The sequence below is a fragment of the Oreochromis aureus genome, linkage group 6, assembly GCF_013358895.1.
Source record: "Oreochromis aureus strain Israel breed Guangdong linkage group 6, ZZ_aureus, whole genome shotgun sequence".
Taxonomy (NCBI): domain Eukaryota; kingdom Metazoa; phylum Chordata; class Actinopteri; order Cichliformes; family Cichlidae; genus Oreochromis; species Oreochromis aureus.
The window spans coordinates 26717144-26738192 of NC_052947.1; the positions used below are offsets into that span (position 1 = coordinate 26717144).

General features: G+C 38.1%; 1 protein-coding gene and 1 long non-coding RNA gene across 3 annotated transcripts in view; one reads left to right on the top strand and one right to left on the bottom strand.

The window, feature by feature from the left end:
- The window catches only part of LOC120440469, a 15033-nt gene extending 9624 nt beyond the window's left edge, over positions 1-5409 (bottom strand). Inside the window, exon 1 of the long non-coding RNA XR_005613273.1 lies at positions 5197-5409. This is a non-coding gene — a long non-coding RNA (uncharacterized LOC120440469). The remainder of the gene's footprint in view (positions 1-5196) is intronic.
- LOC116311027 (phosphoinositide 3-kinase regulatory subunit 6) lies at positions 172-21049 on the top strand. 2 transcript variants are annotated; one of them, XM_031728025.2, is made up of 21 exons: positions 172-292; positions 9756-9840; positions 9945-10049; positions 10458-10549; positions 10786-10854; positions 11268-11400; positions 11612-11681; positions 11795-11993; positions 12897-13041; positions 14126-14212; positions 15133-15376; positions 15635-15925; positions 16684-16783; positions 17006-17128; positions 17806-17913; positions 18047-18149; positions 18242-18306; positions 18519-18609; positions 18694-18755; positions 19061-19167; positions 19367-21049. In XM_031728025.2, the coding sequence occupies exons 2-21, from the start codon at positions 9783-9785 to the stop codon at positions 19521-19523; spliced, it is 2409 nt and encodes an 802-aa protein (XP_031583885.1). In that variant the 5' UTR covers positions 172-292; positions 9756-9782; the 3' UTR covers positions 19524-21049. The 2 variants fall into 2 exon arrangements, with proteins under 2 accessions (XP_031583885.1, XP_031583892.1); XM_031728032.2 differs by lacking the exon at positions 172-292 and adding an exon at positions 8757-8889.

Sequence of the window (21049 nt, forward strand, 5' to 3'; positions counted from 1 at the left end):
ATAAAGCCACATCATAACAAATGCGAAAGTGGGACACCATGAAACAGTTTAAAATGGCTCTACTGCCACAAACATCAATGATGATCAGTGACATCTATCTATTCATCTATCGAGGACTCGTTCTTAGATGATCATATCTGTTTAAGCTCTCTGATTGGTTTCCGGGCAGTGGGCGTGGTCAGCAGATTGTTCTGCTGTCAGACAGATGACTGGAGTGAAGCGACAGAGACGCAGAAATTGTACAGTAATTTAAGAAGAGCGAATGAAGCTTCCTGCATTAACTCAACTTTAGGTAAGTTTCCCAAAAAGCTAGAATATCGTCGTTTCACCAACTGCTGACATTTTTAGTTTACTTTACCCTCTGCCCACTCGCGGAAAATGTGGTGTCGACGACTGTTAAATTGTAGCTAACATACTGAAAGTAATGAAAAATAATTTGCATGCAGTTGTGCATTCAGTTTAAGGTGAAACTGTAAATAGCCTGCATATTTCTGTTGTTTATGCTGTTGTTTTAGTTTGATAGTTTGATATATGCTTTTTTGTTTATGTTGGCTTTTTTCTTTTCTTTTTTTTCTTTCTTTTTTTGTTGCCTTAACATTGTTTGCGTTTGTAAACTGGTACACGATTTTGACAGCAGTATACACTTACTGTGATATATGTGTGATATATGGAGATAAGATATGTCAGTGATTTTTAAGTAGAGCTCCAGGCAGAAATATTTGACAAGAAATTCCGTTGCTGTTGCTCATGACAGCTGTAGTGCCCAGTCTCTCTCTCTCTCTGTCTGTCTTTTTAAAAAAAAAAAATCCGACCGTGTTTTCTGTATAGAGTGTCTTACGTGCAAGTTAGCCTGTTCAAAAACCTCCCCACATCCTGACTTATGACACGGGAAGACAGGGGGGCGGCGGTTTATTTCCCCCGCCTGAGATAATAGCAAGATTTTGATAACAGTGCTTGATCTGATTGAAGCCCCGGCTCTCTGTTGTGTCTGAGTCTAAAAGTAAGCCTGCATTTCCTCCAGCTTCCTTGTTTTAGATCTGAGCTTCCTGGCACCACTTTGGGGTTAAGTGGAATAATGGTTAGTTGTAGTTGAAGAGAGCAAATGGTCATCTGTGGGTAGTGAATCAGCATCTGTTTGGAGGGGAAAAAAATCTGTGGATGATTGGCTCTTTTTAGGCTGCCTGAGAATCGTGATCACTGTCTAAATAAAGGTGCAGCAAAATCCAGTGAAGCAAAAAGAAATGCAATGTTATTTAAAATCAGACTACTGATGTCAGCTAGTGGGTGAGGTTTTGCACTGAGAGATGAAGGATGGATGACTTCACTGCTTAAAATATTTAGGCTATTACCTCATTGACGCGGTTTTGGTTTGGACGGTGTTCAAGGGGAAATCATGAGGATCTTGCAATAGTGGAATGAGCAGCAAATGATCACAATTTAAATACGCAGCATAAGGCAAATTAGTTGCACTTTGTTCATTATAAAGGTAACTTTATCAATGCTGCGGTCACTGTGAGACCCTTTTGCTTTCAAACTCATGAACAGTTTCTGGGGTGAGTCAAATGCCTGCAGTGAGATAATGTAGCCAAGCAACATGTTGAGAGGATGACCAGAACAGGTGCACCATGAGACACGGGACTGCATTTAAACTGTCTCGTGTCAGCAGTGGAACAGAACTTACCTATTTAATATAAGGATGGTTAATCATTAAATATAGACTTTAATAGAGCTTGCTTATTTAAGTTCTTTTAACAAGGATAATAATAATAATTAATTGTACACTTTGCCCAGCATGATTATTGTGTAATTAATTATTAATGTGTTCATAATAATGATAATGAACACATTAACTACATAATGCTCATGCTGTAAGCCATGAAATAAAAACAGGGTCAGCATCATGTGCTGATGTAGTGGCGTTTCTCCACAAAGGATTCTTAGTTCTTAAATGTCAACCACTTAAGGGCAACATTTGGAACAATTTTTGCAAATGTATCTTAAAGGCATCCTAACACTAAGATAATCTCTAATTTTGTTTAGTAGATCAAAAACTAAAGATGAGAATGCTGGCCCGCATGAGGCCACTGATAGCGCTAGAGATAATGCATTACATTTGTGTTCTGCTGGGAAGTGTTTGGTTGGAATGCTGAAGACCGAGAAGAAAATTCTTGGGAGGAAAAAAAGTGCTCAAGGAAATACTTTAGTTTGTGGCTACAGGCTACAGAAAATGTCTTGATTGTGTCAAGATGGGTCAAGATTGTTCCTGCATCATCATAATTATTGTTGGTCCAGGATCAACAGTGAAACTGACCGATCCTGTTGTGATGTCGTAGCTTCATGATGTGGGGAGAAAAGGTAAAATGAATAAATAACAAAAAATGTTTGACAATGTAGAACTCTCTTCTGGAACAAATATATTATAAAATACAATAAATTAAATATATTATACGTTTGGCTTGCTGTTTGCTAAATTTAGCTCAGTTATGTTGGCTTGACTCATAACCTAAAGACATGGCAGGAAGGACTTGGGTAGTTTCAGCTGCTGTGGGTCACAAACAAATTAATAAACCTTTTAATAGCTGCTGTTAAATTTAGTTGGAAGAACATCCTCCAACATATCTTCAGGCTGTGTTAACAAGAATTTGCAGCATAGTCAGACGGCATGACTTCCCAGTACCAGTTACTTGAAATAATGTATTTTCCATATGTCATATACCATCCTACAAACCACAGTGCATGCTATATCACTCGTTATATAAAAAAGAAAATTGAGAAAACTGAATAAACATATTAACAAAAGTGTATTTTTAAAGCGGGTTGGAAAAATAAAAGATACCGTATATGAGAGAAAATAGGAAATAAAATAAATCTTAATCTTTACTTTACTTTAAAATGAATCAAAACAAGTTGGTCAAAATGGCAGCTGCTTTCATAACAACAGCTTCACACGTTTGAGCAGTTGTGGCTTTCCTTATCGTAAGTGAACTACCTCTACCAGTTACGCTTTTGGACAAAACATTGCGTTTTAGGGTGCCACTTTGCACTACAAGCGTGCGATGACGGTTTGTTTTTTTCATAGAGTAAATTTTCAGATAACTAACAGACGTTAGTTTTACTGAGAAAGCTTTGTTTTGAAACTTCTACAGTTTTTTTTGGTCACTTTATAGTTTTTAGATACAGCTTTGGACCAGTGTTAGCCCACACAACCGCTGAATTTTCCCAAAATACCTGACACAACATTCAAAATCACAACCTTGTAGAAAGTGATTATAAAACACACTTAGTTCCATATATAGCAGATGCCAAAACACAGACGGCCACAGACTGGCCTCACTTTGAGACACTACCCTTTTGTTTGTTTTAAGGGACATAAAAATAAATGGCAATACTTGTTGGCACAGTTCTGCGACTGTGGGTTCCTTGGAAAGTAGTGGCTCCATCGTAGCCAAATGTGTGAAGATCTATCTGTGCTGCTGTTTTTCTTTATGTGACGCACTTGGCACATCCTGTGGCGGTAGCCACGGGTCACTTTACCCCGAAAGCTTTTTTACTTTTTCAACAGTTTACTGCTGTGATTCACTGTTGCCCATTTTTGCCCACTGTGGCTGAATAAGATCTGATATGTGGTTAGACTGGTGATCTTGGGCAGCAAACAAACAATGTTTGTTGTTGAGACCTTTGCAGTAATATTACTGACTACTGCAAGAACAACTATTTGAATTGAAAAAATATATATCAAAACATGAATGTGAGCTATAGTCCCTATAGGCTATATACTTTAATAAGTGCACTGCTAACACATACTTTATGTCAGTCAATGAATAAAATTAATTTTCTAATTACATTTCAATCAGTCTTTAGCCATGTGTGTATGAGAGACATTGCACTTGATTAAACAGATAGACTGATAGCAGGGATACCATCTCATCTGTTTGACGGACAGGATTGTAAAGTATTAGGAAACCCAGCGAGACTATTTTCTTGGTTGCCATGTAAGGGAATCAGCTGATTTGTGACTATATAAGCAAACAAAATATGTGAAACCTATTCGCTGCTTCTTTCTAAAGATGTCTTTACAAACAAGCATGCCAGAACTGCATGTGAAGATTGAATGGTTGATATAGCTGTCTATAAAAATAGCTTGCTATTCATTAAGACCAAAAACATAAATCATTCATACTTCTCTCTACAGTGCTCCGGTTATCCTCAGGCCTTCTGTCTGAGGTCACAGCTGTACTATTCTTACAATGCTGTCTGTGTTCAGAGCTGTCTATCATTGAGCTGAATGAATTTAGATGTATGACTGAATTCGAACACTGTTCCAAAAAACTGATGTAACAAATGTAGCAATAATATTTCAGACGAGTTTCACTTTCATGGCAATTTTGAGGAAAAGCAGAAAAAAACACTGTAATCAGTGTTATGAATGTGTGTAGCTAAACTTGTAGCCTTAAAGGTTTTGCACAAAAAGTTCCTAGTTTGCAAATACTGAATTTGTGTATATCCGTCAGCACAAGTTACATTGTAAGTGCTTTGTGCGCGGCATGATGTGTTTGTTCATGGGTGACTACACACAAGTAAGTATTAGCTTTCATCATCATTTGGGTTAAATATACAATTTTTTTTGCAAAACTCTTGTTCTTGCGTGTTACCTAATCTAACCTAAATGCCACATCCTCACATGAACCCTAGTGGTCCAACTGACCCACTTCTTACATGCAAGCTCCACAGCAAGGGCCTTACCAGACACACACACACAAACTCTCACATGCAGACCTTTACGGGAAACTTCTCTCTGTCTTGTTTTGTCCAACTTCCTGTTGCCTGATGGATCTAGCATACTACACTAAGAGGCATACCTGGTGCATGTAAACCTTTAACTTAACTTAAGCAGCTCCTCCGATCTGAAACTAAAAACCTAAAATTTTTGTTGCATACTTTAGAAAATGTATATAGAAAATAGAAATTTCCCCCAAGGAGGAGATAATTCCTTGTTGGGCAAGTTTACACACAAACATGTGCACATTCAAGCACCCAAGAGGACTTCCGCATATTGTCCATTATGTTGATGCAGGAAATCAATTTGATTGATATCCCTTGTTGCTCATGCAAGATTACATGTCTGTTTTTGAAATATCTTTGCAGCTTTTGCTTGTGCAGGTGTGTTTCTGAAATATTATCGCAGTGTTCAGTTACCTTTGCTTTGTCGTAATCACAGATGACAAACTGTTGGTTATTGAAGAGAGGGACCGTTTTGTTGCTCAATGTGAAGTAATTCACACCTAGAACAAAGTAACAGACAATCAGTGTCTATTCTGGGTTGTATTATTGTTGTCCATTTCCTGTTTTATTCTGATAACTAGTTTTCTCAATTTTTGCTTTGGGTTTTACTTCATTTCTCTTGATCGACTTCAGTGGGAATTTTTACTGTCTTTTTTTCCTGAAAAGAAAAAAGAAGTCAAGGAACTTGTTTATGCTTTTTGCTGTAAGTGATAACTCACTGTACGACACGCATTAATGTTTATGTGAACAAATCCAAAAGATTCCACTCCACACTTGTTTTTCAGGTATTACTTGTTGTCTACTTCTGGGTAAAATTGTGCAAATACTTACTGTTGTACTCTGTCCAACTCTGATGTGAGAGACGATTAAACCTGTCTGTCAAAAGACCCTAAGCTATCCTAGGTTGGGGATTTCCAATCAAGCAGACACACATATAGTCTCACCTCCCCTGCATGCATCTAAACACCACCTTTCTCTTGCTCTATGAGCACACTTCCACACAGTGCTGTCAGGCCCTTCCTGTTTTCTGAGATGTCTGCAGTGTGCCTCAACAGAAATGAACGCTCCTGTTTTCTGTTAGTCCGAGGCTTCAGCTGACCACTGCAACGCTTGCCAATGGCTGCTTGTACAAGAAAGGTGTAGACAGATGTGCACTGTAATGTAATCAGGAACTGCATGACATTAACCGTAAATTGTCAACACTCATGGGGAAATTTGTGTCACTGGCATGAGGCCAAAAGGTAAGTGACAGGATGGGACCTGTATAAAATATTGACCTATTTTTTTTTTTTTATTATTAGCATTGTTTGGGTTATTTGTAAGGTTTCAGTGAAATTGGCAGGGCCAGAATGTGGACATGGTGGTAATATATCCAGAACAACGCAACAAAAACACAGGAAGTACAAATTGTGAAGTTGGAACTAAGCTGAAAACCGGACTGTTTACACACCTTGGGCTTTGGGAATGAGAAAATGAATGGGAATGAGACACAGTTGAAAGCACTGAAGTCAATCAAGAGAAATGAAGTAAAAAAAAAACAAAGCAAAAATTGAGAAAACTAGTTATCAGAATAAAACAGGAAATGGACAACAATTACTGAAATAAGGAAGAAACAAGAAAGACACATATGAAAGGAATAATTCATGACGGAAAACAGAAAAACAAGACAGAGGGAGGAGCACACAGGGAAACAATGAAGGAACTACGCTCACAAATAACAAACTCAAAGTAGGACCTGAAGCTGAAAAACCAAGAATTCAAAAGTAACACTAGAACAGTAGAGCATCTTAAAAATCATCCAAAAAATAAAAGCTCGACAGGAACCCCTACTTAAAAAACAGTACAATAAAACAACCCCCAAAAAAAGAAAAAAAATATGAAAATAGGAATTAAGATATAGGATTGCAAAACAGCAAGTCATTACAGTTATCAAAAGGGAGTCAATGCTTTTGCTGTCGTTGCACCAAGTCACCTCAAGCATCAGATGTATGCGTCAGTGTTTGTAAATCGAGCCTGAAGACATACCTTTTTTATCTTTGGGAACGCTTGAATTTAATTAAATCTAATTAAATTCAAATTAAACTTAATTAAGTTTATTTCAAAGCTTTTGGTTTTATTAATAAAAAAATTCTTATTCATTCCTAAATCAAAGACTCAACTTTGTCACAAGAAGATGCTATTGGAATAGTAAAGAAATTAAAACATGAACCCTAAACTTCAAAATAAACTCAAACTTACCTATATTCACAGGCAGTCCTGAATTTAAATACATAAAAGTCTCTGACTATGAAAATGTCAGAGCAGCTATGCAAACAGTAGGAATGTTGTAATCTCTACCAAACAATCGTGTGATCTACTTAAATGAAAAAAGGGCTTTTTTGTTGTAAGGTGCACCGTGGTAGTGGTAAGTCGATGGCACAATATGTGTGAGTTGTTACAGTGGAATAGTATTTGTGCATGTAGTTACTTGTTTATTACCTGTCTTTGTTTCTGTTTCTGCTAAAATGTACGAGTGTAATAAATCACACGATCATACTGCTTGTATGTTAGGTAAATTTAACTTGACTTTGTCTTGTGATTTTATGTATTTTAAATACAAATTGGGTATTTGCTGGTGTATGTCTGCAGTTGTAAATTTTAGCATTGTATTAATTTTGTGCATATATATTTTTGACAAAAAAATGATATTGCTGCATGAGGATTGCAAATGAACACTTCATACAAAATAGTTTGGAAGAAACCTGAACGTCCAAGTGTTGGTACAGTAATAACAGGTGTGTTTATTTACATACCATATATGGATATTGTAATGGATATTGGTAGGACTACATAAGACAACTTAAAGTTCGATGCCGTAATCATGAACATTTTTTTCATTTCAATGTAATGCAAAGTTTAACAAGTCCACCTTCTCACCTTTTGCAGTACACTTAGTGCAGACTGGGATTTCCAAACTGCATATTTAGAAATGCTCTAAATGATAGGGTACATCTATTTTTAAGTCATTTCTGAGCTGAAGTTACTTCTCTCTTTCTCTTCTCTCTCTCTCTCCTCTCTCTCTCTCTCTCTCTAAATATAGAGCATTGTCTGCCCACTCATTCGACAGAAAGGAAGTGCTACGTATGTGTCAGCTCCTGTACTGCATTAATGGTTTCACTTGAAAAAGCCAAGATACAGTCTACACTTGCAACCGTGTGTCAGTGAGAGCCAATGTATGCATTTGCCATGCATGTGTATGTGCATGCATGGCTAGTTTTGTGTCTGCATTTGTTTATACCTTAGAGAAACACAAAAATAAAGATAATATCTAGAGCCCTCCTGTGTATTAAAGGAGCCAGCTGCACTGCTGAAGATCTACGAAGACAAAAAATGAGTGAGAGAGAGAAGGGGGAATGAAAGACAGTGAGAAAGAGAGTGATCATGGTAGAGGCAACCGGAAACTTGTGGTCAAACAGGCAGCGTTGAACTGCTGAGGCAGCGCTGTTAACACTGTTTTTGAACACGCTGCTTTTCTTAGAGGGATCAAGGCTAAATCCATCATACTAAGTCCTTTCATTGTACTGACCCATTCAGTGGAGTGACCTGAATCGGTGTGTGTGTTTGTGTGTGTGTGTGTGTGTGTGTGCGTGTGTGTTAGAGAGAAAGAGAGAAAAAAGGTGAAATGGGTAAACTTAGAGATGGAAGAATAAGTGTCAGGTGTAAAAGTTTATAAATGCAAGAGACCAAGGTATGAGTAAGAAGTCTAAAAATAGAAACAAATCCAAATACATTCAGTTCAGAAACCTGCACAGACCAACCGCCCCCCCTCCCCCCCACAGACAGACACACAGACACACAGACACACACCACACACACGTACCCACACACACCTCCACACACCTCCCTTCTTCGTAACCAAAATGAACTGAGCTCATGCCCACAACTCTTACCCTCATACAAAAGGAAATACATTCAGAAATGAATCGCTGTCCTCACTTGCGTGTAACTCACGGTCTCACTCGCTTTCAGTCTCTCTGACTCCTGTGACTTGCATGTCAGTATAGCCTGTGTAGTGCGTGACTATAGCAGACTTGGGCGATATAATTGTCTGTCCCTATATGGAACAGGGTAAGTTTATGTTATATTATCTCTATTTTACCTTGCGTGTTAGAAATGGATTTGGATGCTTTTTGGTTATAGTGCCATCGTCTATGATACTATGAATATAGTTTTTGTTATTTTGTTTTTTTTCGTTAGAAACTTAGAAGCGATCTACTATAGTTTTTAAGTGAAAACGCTTAGTTGTGTCATGTTTTTATTTCTGTGAGTCTTGGTATGTTATGCTCCCGTCTTTTGCTCCTTCTCTGCTAAAGTTATTTTATTCAGCATTTTTGTGAGTAGTGAAGAGAGCAAATATTTATAACAAGCTGTCTCCATAACTGCAACAGTTCCTTGAAAAGCAGAGTGTCTTCCTGATCTCATACACCATTTATCATGAACATAAAGGATCTGAAACTAAACTAGCCATGGCCACAATGGGTGGTTCGTTCTCAGACTTGGGCAAATGTCACAATGAATTTGTATTACGGGGGCTTTACAGATGACTCATAAACCTGTGTGGGACTTGGCACGTGAAGTAGGTTGTATTAATTATAGACACTTTTAATGCTTTTAGTTTGTTCGTGTGGAACCAATTATTTTATCTGTTAACCTTCAGTATGTGCTGTGAGGTGTGTGAGTGTGTGTGTAGGTGTTCACGTAGGTAGACTTTCAACACTTACCACACACAAATGCCAGACATGTCTCTTCTGAAGATACATTGAAATAGAGATGTATTATCACTGTCTGAAAACACATATAGTGCTGGTATTAAAACAAGGGTCATTCGCCGTTAGACAGGCAGAGTGAAAGGCTGTCTGTCCACTCAGTGTTTGTACGCAGACATGACAGAACATACGTGACGCTCACTTTCCTCGTCTATTTCCTGTCTACAGCTGATGGACACATGATGTGTGTGAGACATGACCAACATGGCCCTCTGGGATAGCTCAAACGACATGTGTAGTATGGAGCCAACAGGTACAGAACACGCACTCAAATAACTATACACAAAGCTCAGTTATGCAAATGTAAAACAGAATCATTCAGACTTAAACTCCCAGTGTCTCAACTTTTATTATCAGGTGACGGCTCCCCTACAGTTCCAGAGCCAGAGCTCTACCGGAGCATCCAGGCTGTGCTGCCCAGAGAAACAGACCAGCTGCATCACTCTGACTGTTTCAACAAAGGTAAAAACAAACCAGAAAAAAAATCTCAATCGCCAATCACCTTATCAAAATTATATCAGATGTAAAAGATGTGATAGTGTTTGTCTGTGTTTACAGCTGAGTCCGTTCTCATGTATAAGATTGCCTATGAGCCACATCGTGTGATTATTTTTGCTGTGACCAAGTCTGTTCCAGCTTGTAAACTTTTCCACTCAGAGTAGATATTTAGTGAAGCCAGTAAGTATTAGTAAGCACAGTGTGGAATGTTTAGCCATGTCAGCAAAACGATGACTCATTCTGTTGGTAGTCATCAACATCTTTTGGATTTGCACTGGTATGGAGAAAAATTTGACACCTTTGGTGAGTGTGTTTAGTTTTCTGTGTTAAAAGCTCATGCGTGCATGTGTGTGTTTGTGCATGTGTGTGCAGGGATGCTGAGATGGACGCTTCATAAGAAGGTTCAAAAGAATCCTGCAAATAGCTTGTCTCTGGTGTGGTTACTGATAAAGGAGCTGGAAAAGGTACTCGATCTCTAAATCTCTGAAGCGCTACCGTTGACACTCTTAAATTACAATTTTAAAGGAATACATCACCATAAACCAACAAATGCTGACAGCAAACACCGGAGGTTTTGACAAAAAGTTTGCTTCCCTTTTCACACAAAGGAAACTGCAGTTATCTGGGATTCATAGAAACTGAAATTTGATTATTTTATTGAAATATGTGCAAGCTGTCACATCATGTGTTTTCTTTGCAGGCGGAGAGATGGGACTCTCGCAAATGCATCATCCCATTGCTCCACACACTGATGTATGCCATTTTCCAGGTATGGTTTGTCTGCCGCATTATTACCCAAGAGCTGCTTGTTTCTGTTAATTCACTTATTTCTTGTGGTCTGTTTGCATTCTCGACTTGGTTTTATTAACGTGAATTTAGATAGCTAAATACATTTAATTGATATATGTGTGGTTATTCTTTTCAATATTTATACAGTGGTACACTGGACTGCAAAAATAAAATAAAACCATGCATTGCTTTTAAAGCATGTAAAGTGGTGTGTTTCAGTATGGTAATGTCCGTAGCACCTAATAGAAGAACTTTGCGTTTTAATTCCTAGAACAAATTGACTCAACAACACTGAGAAAATTATCATTCATAAGCATAAAAGAAAAGTTGTAGTTGTGTCTTCTGCTCGTATTGTAAACCTTGTGTTTGTGTGTGTCTTTGGTGACATTCCAGACAGCATATATTCCAGATGAACTCTATAAGCGGGTTTACGACTTCTGTAAGAGACTGCTGACGTTTCCTCACCCCTATTGCACTGTGGGCCTTAGCTACACAAGACAGATAAAAACTGAACGCTTCATTCCAGGTATTATTTCTGACCTTGACATACTGATTGAATTTAAAATATGGGGTGATAAGAGGCTTGTATATGTTAGAACAGCATGTTTAAACAGCTGCTGAGGCCGATCAGTTTGTGGTACCTCGATCCACAGGTCAAATGAGATGGACATTTATAACTGTCTCTTTTCTGATTATTGCAACCATACAGTACCATTTAATGCCGCTTTAATCTACAGGTCTGATGTACCAGAGGATGGTCATAGCTGAGCAGAGATTAAAAACCGTGCACTATCCCTTCCAAGAGAGGTGAGTTAACTGTAAACTTGTTGATTGAGTTAAACCCTTTTAGAACGAAATTTTTACATTTCCTCAGCTGCCTTCTTTGTTCAGTCTTTAACTCTTTTTTTACATATCTGCAGGGTTTTTGTTTTAGCTGAACCAGAGGTCTTCTCTGAGTCCTTGGTGACAGCTGTGTCAGGGGATTTTGAGGTATCGGCTACATCTTCAGGTCAATTTCTAAATCCTCTAGATCACATGCGCAGTGTGGTACAACACTCCATACAGGCTGCTTTAGGAGAAGAGCAGTGCCATGGGCCAAAACTCGCTCAAGCCCTCAAGGTCAGTACACTTGTTCTTATTGTTGGAGTTATGTTTTGTAGCAGTGTAAAGCTAAATGTGGACATTTTCTATATGCCTGACTTTTTTGTTTGTTTGTTTTTAATTAGACCTGGTATACAAGTCACTGTTTCATTTGAACTTCACCATCTAGGCCAAATGTGATTCTGCTTCATGCTGCTGAATGTTGAACTCCCAATATTTTCATAAACTTTGTGTAAATTCTTTGCTTTGTGACTCACCAGTGTTTAGTTTAATATGGACAGATAATGCAAGTAGGCTGGACATAATCCAATATTACAGTTAAAATTAGTCAGTGATCGGTGGAAGTAAGATCGGATGTTTGGGTAAACATACTGCAGAAAAGATGACGATCTAGCGAAAGCATTGAGGAAGCACTGCTGGGTTTAACAGGTTCTGTAGGAAGCCATTTAATTGTTTATTTTTAATAATAGTAAGTCATACGAAGAGGATATTCTGTATTTTTTTATTAATAAGGACATTTAAAAGAAAAAGAAATCATACGTGAATATGTATTACGCTTGTGGGGAGGCGCAAGTCAGCGATGAAGGGTGCACAAAGCAATCGTGCGCCTGATCTAGTTCAAGTGACATGCTTGAATCATGTTTCTGTTGGTGGCAAGAAGGAGCTCTTATATAACAGCTGGATATAAATCGTGTAAGAGTCATGCCAAACATCATGAATGAAGGGGTGTTCTTTCTGAGCTGCATGGTGGAAATGTCTCCTGGCAGTGGTCCTAAGATAGCACCTCAGCAGAGCACACACAGGGGCAGGCATACGCACATTTATGACCTCTCACCTCTTTGCTATGAATACATCATCTGTATATGTTTATTTTCCTGAGACCGTGTGTGTTCAGCTAGTTGTTTGTCTGTTTTGCAACAGGACATGGGGCAAGAAATTGAGCCATATTTTCAGGAAGTGTTGGCGTCGCTAGAGCAGAGCTTGGAGGAGGGCGTCAGAGGGGAGGGAGTGCTGAGGAGCCGTCTTCTCCAGCTGTACAACGAGATTGTTGCCAATGCAGACTCAGGTAGGATTTCTCTGAAAAGCAAATGCACAGCTATGCTAGACCACATTTTTGTTGGGCAAGGTTCGTCTGTCTGAGTCATATATGAACTTACAGGTTTAGGTAGACATGAAAGAAAGTGGAAGAAGTTCAAGAACCACAGTCACATCAAGAGACACAAGCCAAATGGAAAATGAAAAACCAAGAACTGATAACATCTGGTGTACCTGCTCTCTTGATATTGATTGATAAAAATAGTAATTACAGTCTCCATGAAGTAGAAAGAAGGTGCACATGCATAATTTATACTCTTTATAGTCCTAACTACCCTCATGCAACCATCTTAAGCATGGCATCTGCCGACCTGTTGGGCATTCAGGGCTTCCACTTTTCAAGCTTGCAGTCAGGGGAGTATTGAAATGCTAAGGCTCTGGGCTTTTTTTTTTCACTAAAGTAATCTGTGAGTACTGTTTACATTCAGTTCAAAAATGCCTGCAGTGTCACATTTCAAAAATCATTGTGGTTGGGAAAAGTAGACCTTTGCAAGTTTCTAGGGCTTTGTTCCGTTCATGCATGGCTTGTAAGTATAGCAGGAGAATCAACAAAAATGGTGTCGAAATTATGTTGTTGCAAACTGTATGACAGAGGCTCTTCATTTGGTGTGTCCAAAGCATCTCAACATTAAAACAGCTAAATCTCAGTCTAACCAAGCTGTGAACTGTAAACCAGTCAGGAATGCTCAGTGTATTTTTCAAGCATGATCTCTGACGGACATGTTTTATATAACCATGTGGCCTGGATTCATCGCCTGTTGCTAAGATCAAACACGACCTTCTGTTTAGCTGTTTCCCCCATGGCCAATGTGTAAAGTCAGCTGTATGTATTATTAGTATTTCCGGGTATACTTTTTCATGACACTCTTTTCCCTGCTGTTATCACATCGGTTTATCTGATGAATCTGCCCTGGCTTCATTACAGCTGGAACCCTGAAGGATAGACAGGGGTGTTTACACAGAGGAAGTTGTAGAGTTAGCGAGTGCTTTTTTTAATATTCATTGTGACAGTTTTGGTCTCTTCCTCTCTCTGCTTTCCGCTGTGTGTGTTGCAGCACCATTGTCTGGTGGACCACTATGTGACTGCCCTCTTCCTAACCCAGAGATGAGCTTCCACCTGTGGACAGCGGATCTGGATATTTGTGAGTGTCTCTTAATGCTGGCGGGATTCTAGAGGATATTGTTGCAAACAGTAAGCTGAGATGAATTAGGCTGAGACTTGGGTGATACACTAAAAATAGAAAATCCAGCATCTGACTTGGAACTTAAATGACAAAAAAAAGGGAAAAAAATATGTTTTTATATCTTTGCTGAATTGTTTCCTTGTTTGATACTAGAAACATGATGCCAAGTTTTGTTTTTGTTCCACAAATCTACCTTTTGTCCTTTCTGGCAACAGTAATAGTGAAAAATTCAGTCCAAATCAAAGTTTATTGAGAAAGAGTAGCTTTTTTAAACAGTTAGCGCAGATATGATTTCATTCAGTTATCAAATAACACTTCTTAATATACCTGAAACCAGTAAAGTCAAACTACAAGAGTCAGTCTGATACTGAACATTAATTAAAGTTGATTTCAGCTTATCAGAGCTTAACACACTTAATGCAACAAAATCATTTAAGCCCATCTTGAACTGAATCAGTGGAGCCCTCAGAGTGACTATACCTGAAGCGAGTGTACGCTTATTGAAATTTCAAATGATTTTTGAAGTAAAACTAAATGTGTTCACTGCAGTCTGGCACAATAGAGAATACTCTTCTGAGCACCACTAAGAACTCCCACTGAATAAAATAGCAATTACAGTCTCTAACAAAAGCTTCGCACAAAATTGGGAAACTAGTTTGTTGAAGATGTGACGTAAAGCAGCATCTGAAGTAGTCGTGTGATTGTGTTTAAAGTAGACAAAAGTAATGCAACTGTCAGTAAGTAATGCGTAAGACCAGCTGTGACGTTTATTGAAAGGACTCACATACTGTCGCTCAGTGTATATGAGTGTATATGACTCCATATGAGTAACATTATCTGTATTGCATGTGCATAACAAATGTTCAAACTGTTGACAGGGCGAGAGCTGGCCAAGTGGCTTCGATCCAGTTCCATGTCAGACCAGTTCTCCATCATTGAAGAGCAGGAGGACCCCGATTTGGGTGAATCGCCCATTGACATGATGCCATGTGACATGACGCGCTTTTCCATTATGTCCAACGACAGCGGAATTGAAAGGGACCTGCCGCCCAGCATTGAGCCGTCCCAACTGTCATCTTTGGATGCCGTCAGCATGACTGGACCATGGGAACAATCGAAAAAGTATATCTAATGGTTTCTATTTTATCATAATATCAAGTTTCATTGTAGTTTGCATGGTTTAATATGCACGTTTTGTACTGTAGCATAGTGCAAAACTCTGGTCTGTTTTCCAAAGCATGCTTTTGAGCAACAGTAGTCCATGTAAATTACCCCCAAAGTCATTTGAAATAAAGTTGTACTTAAAGGTCCTCATCAACAGCACGCATACTCTAGGAAGCTTTCATACGATCATTTAATGCTCATACCTTCTTGTTCCAGTGAGCAAGACTCAACGAAACTGTGGAGGCGCGGAGGCATCAAAATGAAACCAAACGTGAAAGACAGTATGGTGCTGATACAGGAAAATATGGAGGACCAGGCAAGCCTCACAGGAGCGGGAGGAAGTGGAGGGAGGGGAGGAAGAAGAGGGATGACTTTGCAGAGAAGAGCAGGAAGCAGTGTGATGCAAAACCCCTTCTCCAAGCAGCAGAGACAACTTACTGCCAGGATAGTCATCATGGGGAGTGACAGGGTGCTGGGCCGCCTAGCTAAAGCCTATTACTTCTTCAGGTGAGGGACTACTCACATCACATAATGAATACAGTTTTTGATGACGATGCATTGACCAATTTTGCTTTGGCACTTTTAGTATTCTAGGTTCTTATGTGGCCAAATATATAGCTTTTATTTGTTTGCTACTGCAAACTGTGACACCTCATTTATGATTTCTACTACTTTATTACGCTATACTGTAGTCGCTTTTGAGACAGGCGTCAAACCAACCGAGCAAATTTAGCAGTGTCTAAACAGATGCAGCTGGGAACTATCTCTTGTGGTTTAGATCTACATGTAGCTACATAGGTTTTCTTTCTCATGACTTTGCTGGTCAGTGTTTGTTTGCGGGTTTTTTCTCACTAGATAAGTATGCAGTACCTGGAATGTCTTTTTACAAAGAAAAACTAAAGTTAGCATGAGAAGCTCAGATTGTTCAAATAGAGGATATAAGCAAACTGTATTTCTGTGTAATGTTAAATGTGTTTGTTGCAGTATAACAATGACCACTCTTTCTATTTTAGGGAACATATTTTAACTGTCTGACAGTTGTGCAGGTACATTATGTCATAACAGAAATAGGAAGCTACAGTAGGAGGAAAATCTTTACATCAAATCTTGAATTACAATTTGTGTTCACAGTTACTTAGTTTACTTTATTACTGGTCTATGAATCACAAGTACTTTTTCTATTGTAGGTATCTGGCTAAATGTTAAAATTCAATCATTCTTAACACACTTTAAACTCCTCATGAATCTCTGGTTTGCTTCTGCAGAAAAAGGGAAGCACGAAGGCTTTTTCTCACAATGAAAGTCGACCTCCAGTTTTACTACATCCCTGTTTGCAGTCCCAGTAGTCCCATCTCCCCGGTCAAAGTAAGGGAACTTCCTCTTTTCAGCACACCACTGATTATTTGGTAAATAACAAACCTCAAAAGATAACAAAACTGAATGGCTTCTGTTTAACCAGAAGATCAGTATGTGAAACTTTATATTCACAAAGTTTAGTTTTATCTCTGCAGTAGTGGATCGGTGCTTTGATGTAATGAGCCACATTTAAGGTATTTATGGTTTCACTTCCATGTTCCTTGTTTGTAGGAAAACCACCAACAATCCAAGGGGGATTCCTGCACTCTTGGTTCCTATTTGAGCAACGTTGACCCATGGTACAACTGCAACATCAAGAGCTTGGGTAGAATGATTCCCAACCTGGCTAAAATGGTACGAAAAAACATATTTAAAAGCAGGGTTTTGTTAGATACTAAAAATGTATAACTAAATGAGAGTGGAGAATTACTGTAGACAGTGGCAGTGTGTGTGTTGGAGTGCTTGAGGTAAAGCACAGGAAATTGCATTGCATAACATACTGTGAGGAAAACAAATATGTTGATTTCACTGAAACCACAAGTAAAGTAAGCTTATATCAAAGATTTCTTGACACTGCTCTGTAAACTCAAACAGGAAATAGAAGTACTCTGAAACTGGAAAATGAACAGTGATATATATGCATGTAAACTACTGTTACAGTTCATTGTTTGATGTGAGTTTGGCATCTACTTCTCAGTATACTCTGGCAAAGCGATTTCCTTCTTTCTTTTCCTCGTACTTAGATTAAATTTTATTTGTAAAATAAAGTTTTATATGCCATAGCTTTGGGTTCATATGGTGCATAAGAGTTGAAAAAGAATTCAAACTGAAACACAAACTCTGAAACTGTCAACTTAAAGAACAGTAGCTTTAGCATGGTACCAAAAATAACAAGCGCTGTTGCATTTCCTGCCTTTCGTGGACTATTTAGTGACATCTATTTCAGATACAGTTGATGTAAAATCAAAATGACTGTGCAGTTACAACATTGTGCAGTCAAGTTAATTTTACAGGTCTTTTGTTTTCTCTAGCAACAAGCAAGCAACGAGAGGCAAAAAGAGCCCTTCATCTCTGATATAATTTCCTATTATGTCCGTACTGGTCAGCAGCCGGTCTACTTCGCTATCTACTTTGTTAAGGTAACATTACATATTTTCTTTGTGGTCTTTTTTTCTTCTTTTCTTCTGTGAAAACAAAACTAATTCAACACAATGCATGTGAGCATCGACAGTGTCTTTTCAAATATAAACAAATTTGTGTCATTTCCATTAGATCTCATTCACCAACATGACGAAGGAGCCAGTGGAGGAAGTGTTTCTTACCCATCTGGACATGGAGTTTCCTGAATTCAGGCATATCGCTGCATCAGTTAGAGGTAAATTGTTCTTAGAAGTGTTTTTCCCAGTATTTTATGCTTTACTGTAACTGTGCACAGTCAAGTTTAACCACATTCCTCTAACCAACAAGGAGATAAACACAGGAAGAGCTCGGGGGAGTTATGCGGAGCTATGGTCTCAATGAATTACAGAAAGGTAAATTTCATTTTTTTGGGGGGGGACTTCCCTGTTTCCTTCTTGGATTGCTATTAGTGCTAGTTTAGCCAAACTTCTTAACAGTTACCAGAAGATGTGCTGAAAAATTTGACTCTCCTGATTGTGTAGTTTGTGTTGATGCATTTGTGTGAGTGCATAACGACTCATTCTTGCTTGTTTGTGTCTGTGTTCGTGGTTTTGTATGAATGCAGGTGACATTAAGTGGCCGTGACATCGATGAAGGGATTTCGGTCAGGATGACAGGTGCTCGGATCAATGCCATTCCTTCCAATGAAGCAGAAGGTGCAGAATTTTCTCAATGAGTCATGCTTTCAATATTTTTTTCAATACTTTTTTAAGTTCTGTGTTTTCTTATCCTTTACGTAGATCTAAACTGTCTGACACTGATGTTAAACGAAACCTCCGTAAAGACGAAAAACAACACTGTGGTGAGTTGACCAGATACCACAAGCATGTTCATATGTACATACATATATATATATATATATATATATATATATATATATATATATATATATATATATATATATATATATATATATATATATATATATATATATATATATATATATATATATATATATATATATATATATATATATATATATATATATATATATATATATATATATATATATATATATACATATATATATATATATACATATATACATATATACATATATATATACATATATGCAAATATTTTTTAACAATGTGCATTATTTTGCAGGAGCCAAAGTTTCGAACCAGCAACATTAAAATTCGCACTTTGGAGAGACGTTCTTTCACTGTTACACTGGACAGGGATGATTCCAGGACCTACAGAAATGTGCAGAGGTAAAAGAGTGTAGTTTCAGTGGCTTTTTTTGTTTTTTTGCTTGGTGTCTCATCGGTAAAGGAAAAAAAACGTGTGATGCTACATTGCTAACAACTGCAACAGTACTAGTTGGTAAAAGAGAGCTGCAGTTGGTTAAGGAACTAATTCGTTTTCACGCAGTCCAAACTGATCTCCATGTTAAACATGTTTTTGTTGTAGCATCGAGGTCTCGCCCTGTGTGGATCCAGGATACTGCGTCCAGAAAACAATGAGGTCCAAATACAAGTTGGAAGAGGATAAAGATGCTGGACTGAGCAAGTACATGAACAAAGGACTTCCTCTGCCAATTAATACATTTGCTGGCATCATCAACTGATGTGATGAAGTGACCCCACAGAGACACTTTTGGCAGTTTTGGCAGTGGGAATGACCTTTCTCTGTTTTAAACATCTAATCCAAGAAATGAATAGAAATCACCTCTGAGTCATGATGAGCTGCTTCCGAAACTAGAGTTTCACTCCGTCAGTCTGAAATGACTGGCACACTGACTGGCACACTGACTGGCAGTACTAGTGTCAACTTTTGCAGTTAATGAAATAACCTGTAGGCTGCTTTTATAGTCACAGGAAAACGTTTTTTTACTGCAGGTTATGATTAAACCTGACGCTGTTCATTCCTTTTGAATATCCTGCTGTGCACACTTTAAGGCAGGCGGTGGATATATGCCAGCTGGAATATTCCAGAGTATGATGTTGTCTCTGACAGTGGAGAGATCAGCAACAAGCAAAAGCGCGTAGCTGATGAGTAGTTGGATCAACAATCATGTGGCATAATAAAAACTCGGCAATCTGGAAATTTTGCTTCAAAAAGCTATCACTTAGTGGAGCAGATTTGATTTTGTAACAGTTGCTCTACTTCATAGACACTACCGTTTACTGCCTCTTTGACACACACATACACAAACACACACAGTATACACACAAGAATGCTGACAAACATGACCTGTCACCTACTGAAATATTCAAATAATTGAAAAGCTGGTACGATGACAGCTGTTGCTCCCTCTTGCTTTTGTCCTGACACAAAAACCTGTTTATACATATACGTGTTACATAATGTAAGCTGTTAATAGGGTGCTACTGGTTACCGTAGTTTTTGGTTTAGTGTTTGGGAACTTTTTAGAATTCTAGACTCACACTGTAAAAACTAAAACAATGTGCAATGTCAGAAATTACTACAGAAAAAAAAAACAGCACGCACAGCTACTGTCTACCAAACAGAAGTGACAGATTACAGTTTGCCTGCCTTGTAATGTACGTGACAAACAGCTAAACAGTGGCCAGTAAATGCCTCCAGTCTACTGAAGTGTGAAAATTACCCCTAAGCCCAATCTATGTACTGCACTGTGTTAGATGAAGTAGATAAGTTGCACTAAAACGGCATAATTTTTGGTCAATTTATTTTAGGAAAAACTTTGTGTGAGGTGTACAACATGTTACTATATAATTGTAATTACTGTATATGTCATAATTGTAGAAACATCTGTGTGACATACAGTCGTCATATGATGTGCTATGAGTTCTAGATGTATGGATGTTTGAGATCTGACACAATCATTGCTTCAGTTGTTGATGCAAAAAGGTTGTGTGGCTATAGGTATGAGTCTGGGGGGCAAAGGTCTCAACCTCAGGAAATGGAAATGATGCGTTACTAGGTATGTGGCAAAAAAAAAAAATCAAATGTGTGTATGTGTGTCAAATAGCATTGCAGGGTAAAATCACAAGTTTGAAAATCATGATATATTTTGCACATTATTTTCTTATATATCATATATTAAGTATGGTTCCAAATGTAATTGTGTAAATAACTGCGATTGTGTAAAATAAATTTAGTTTTTTTTAA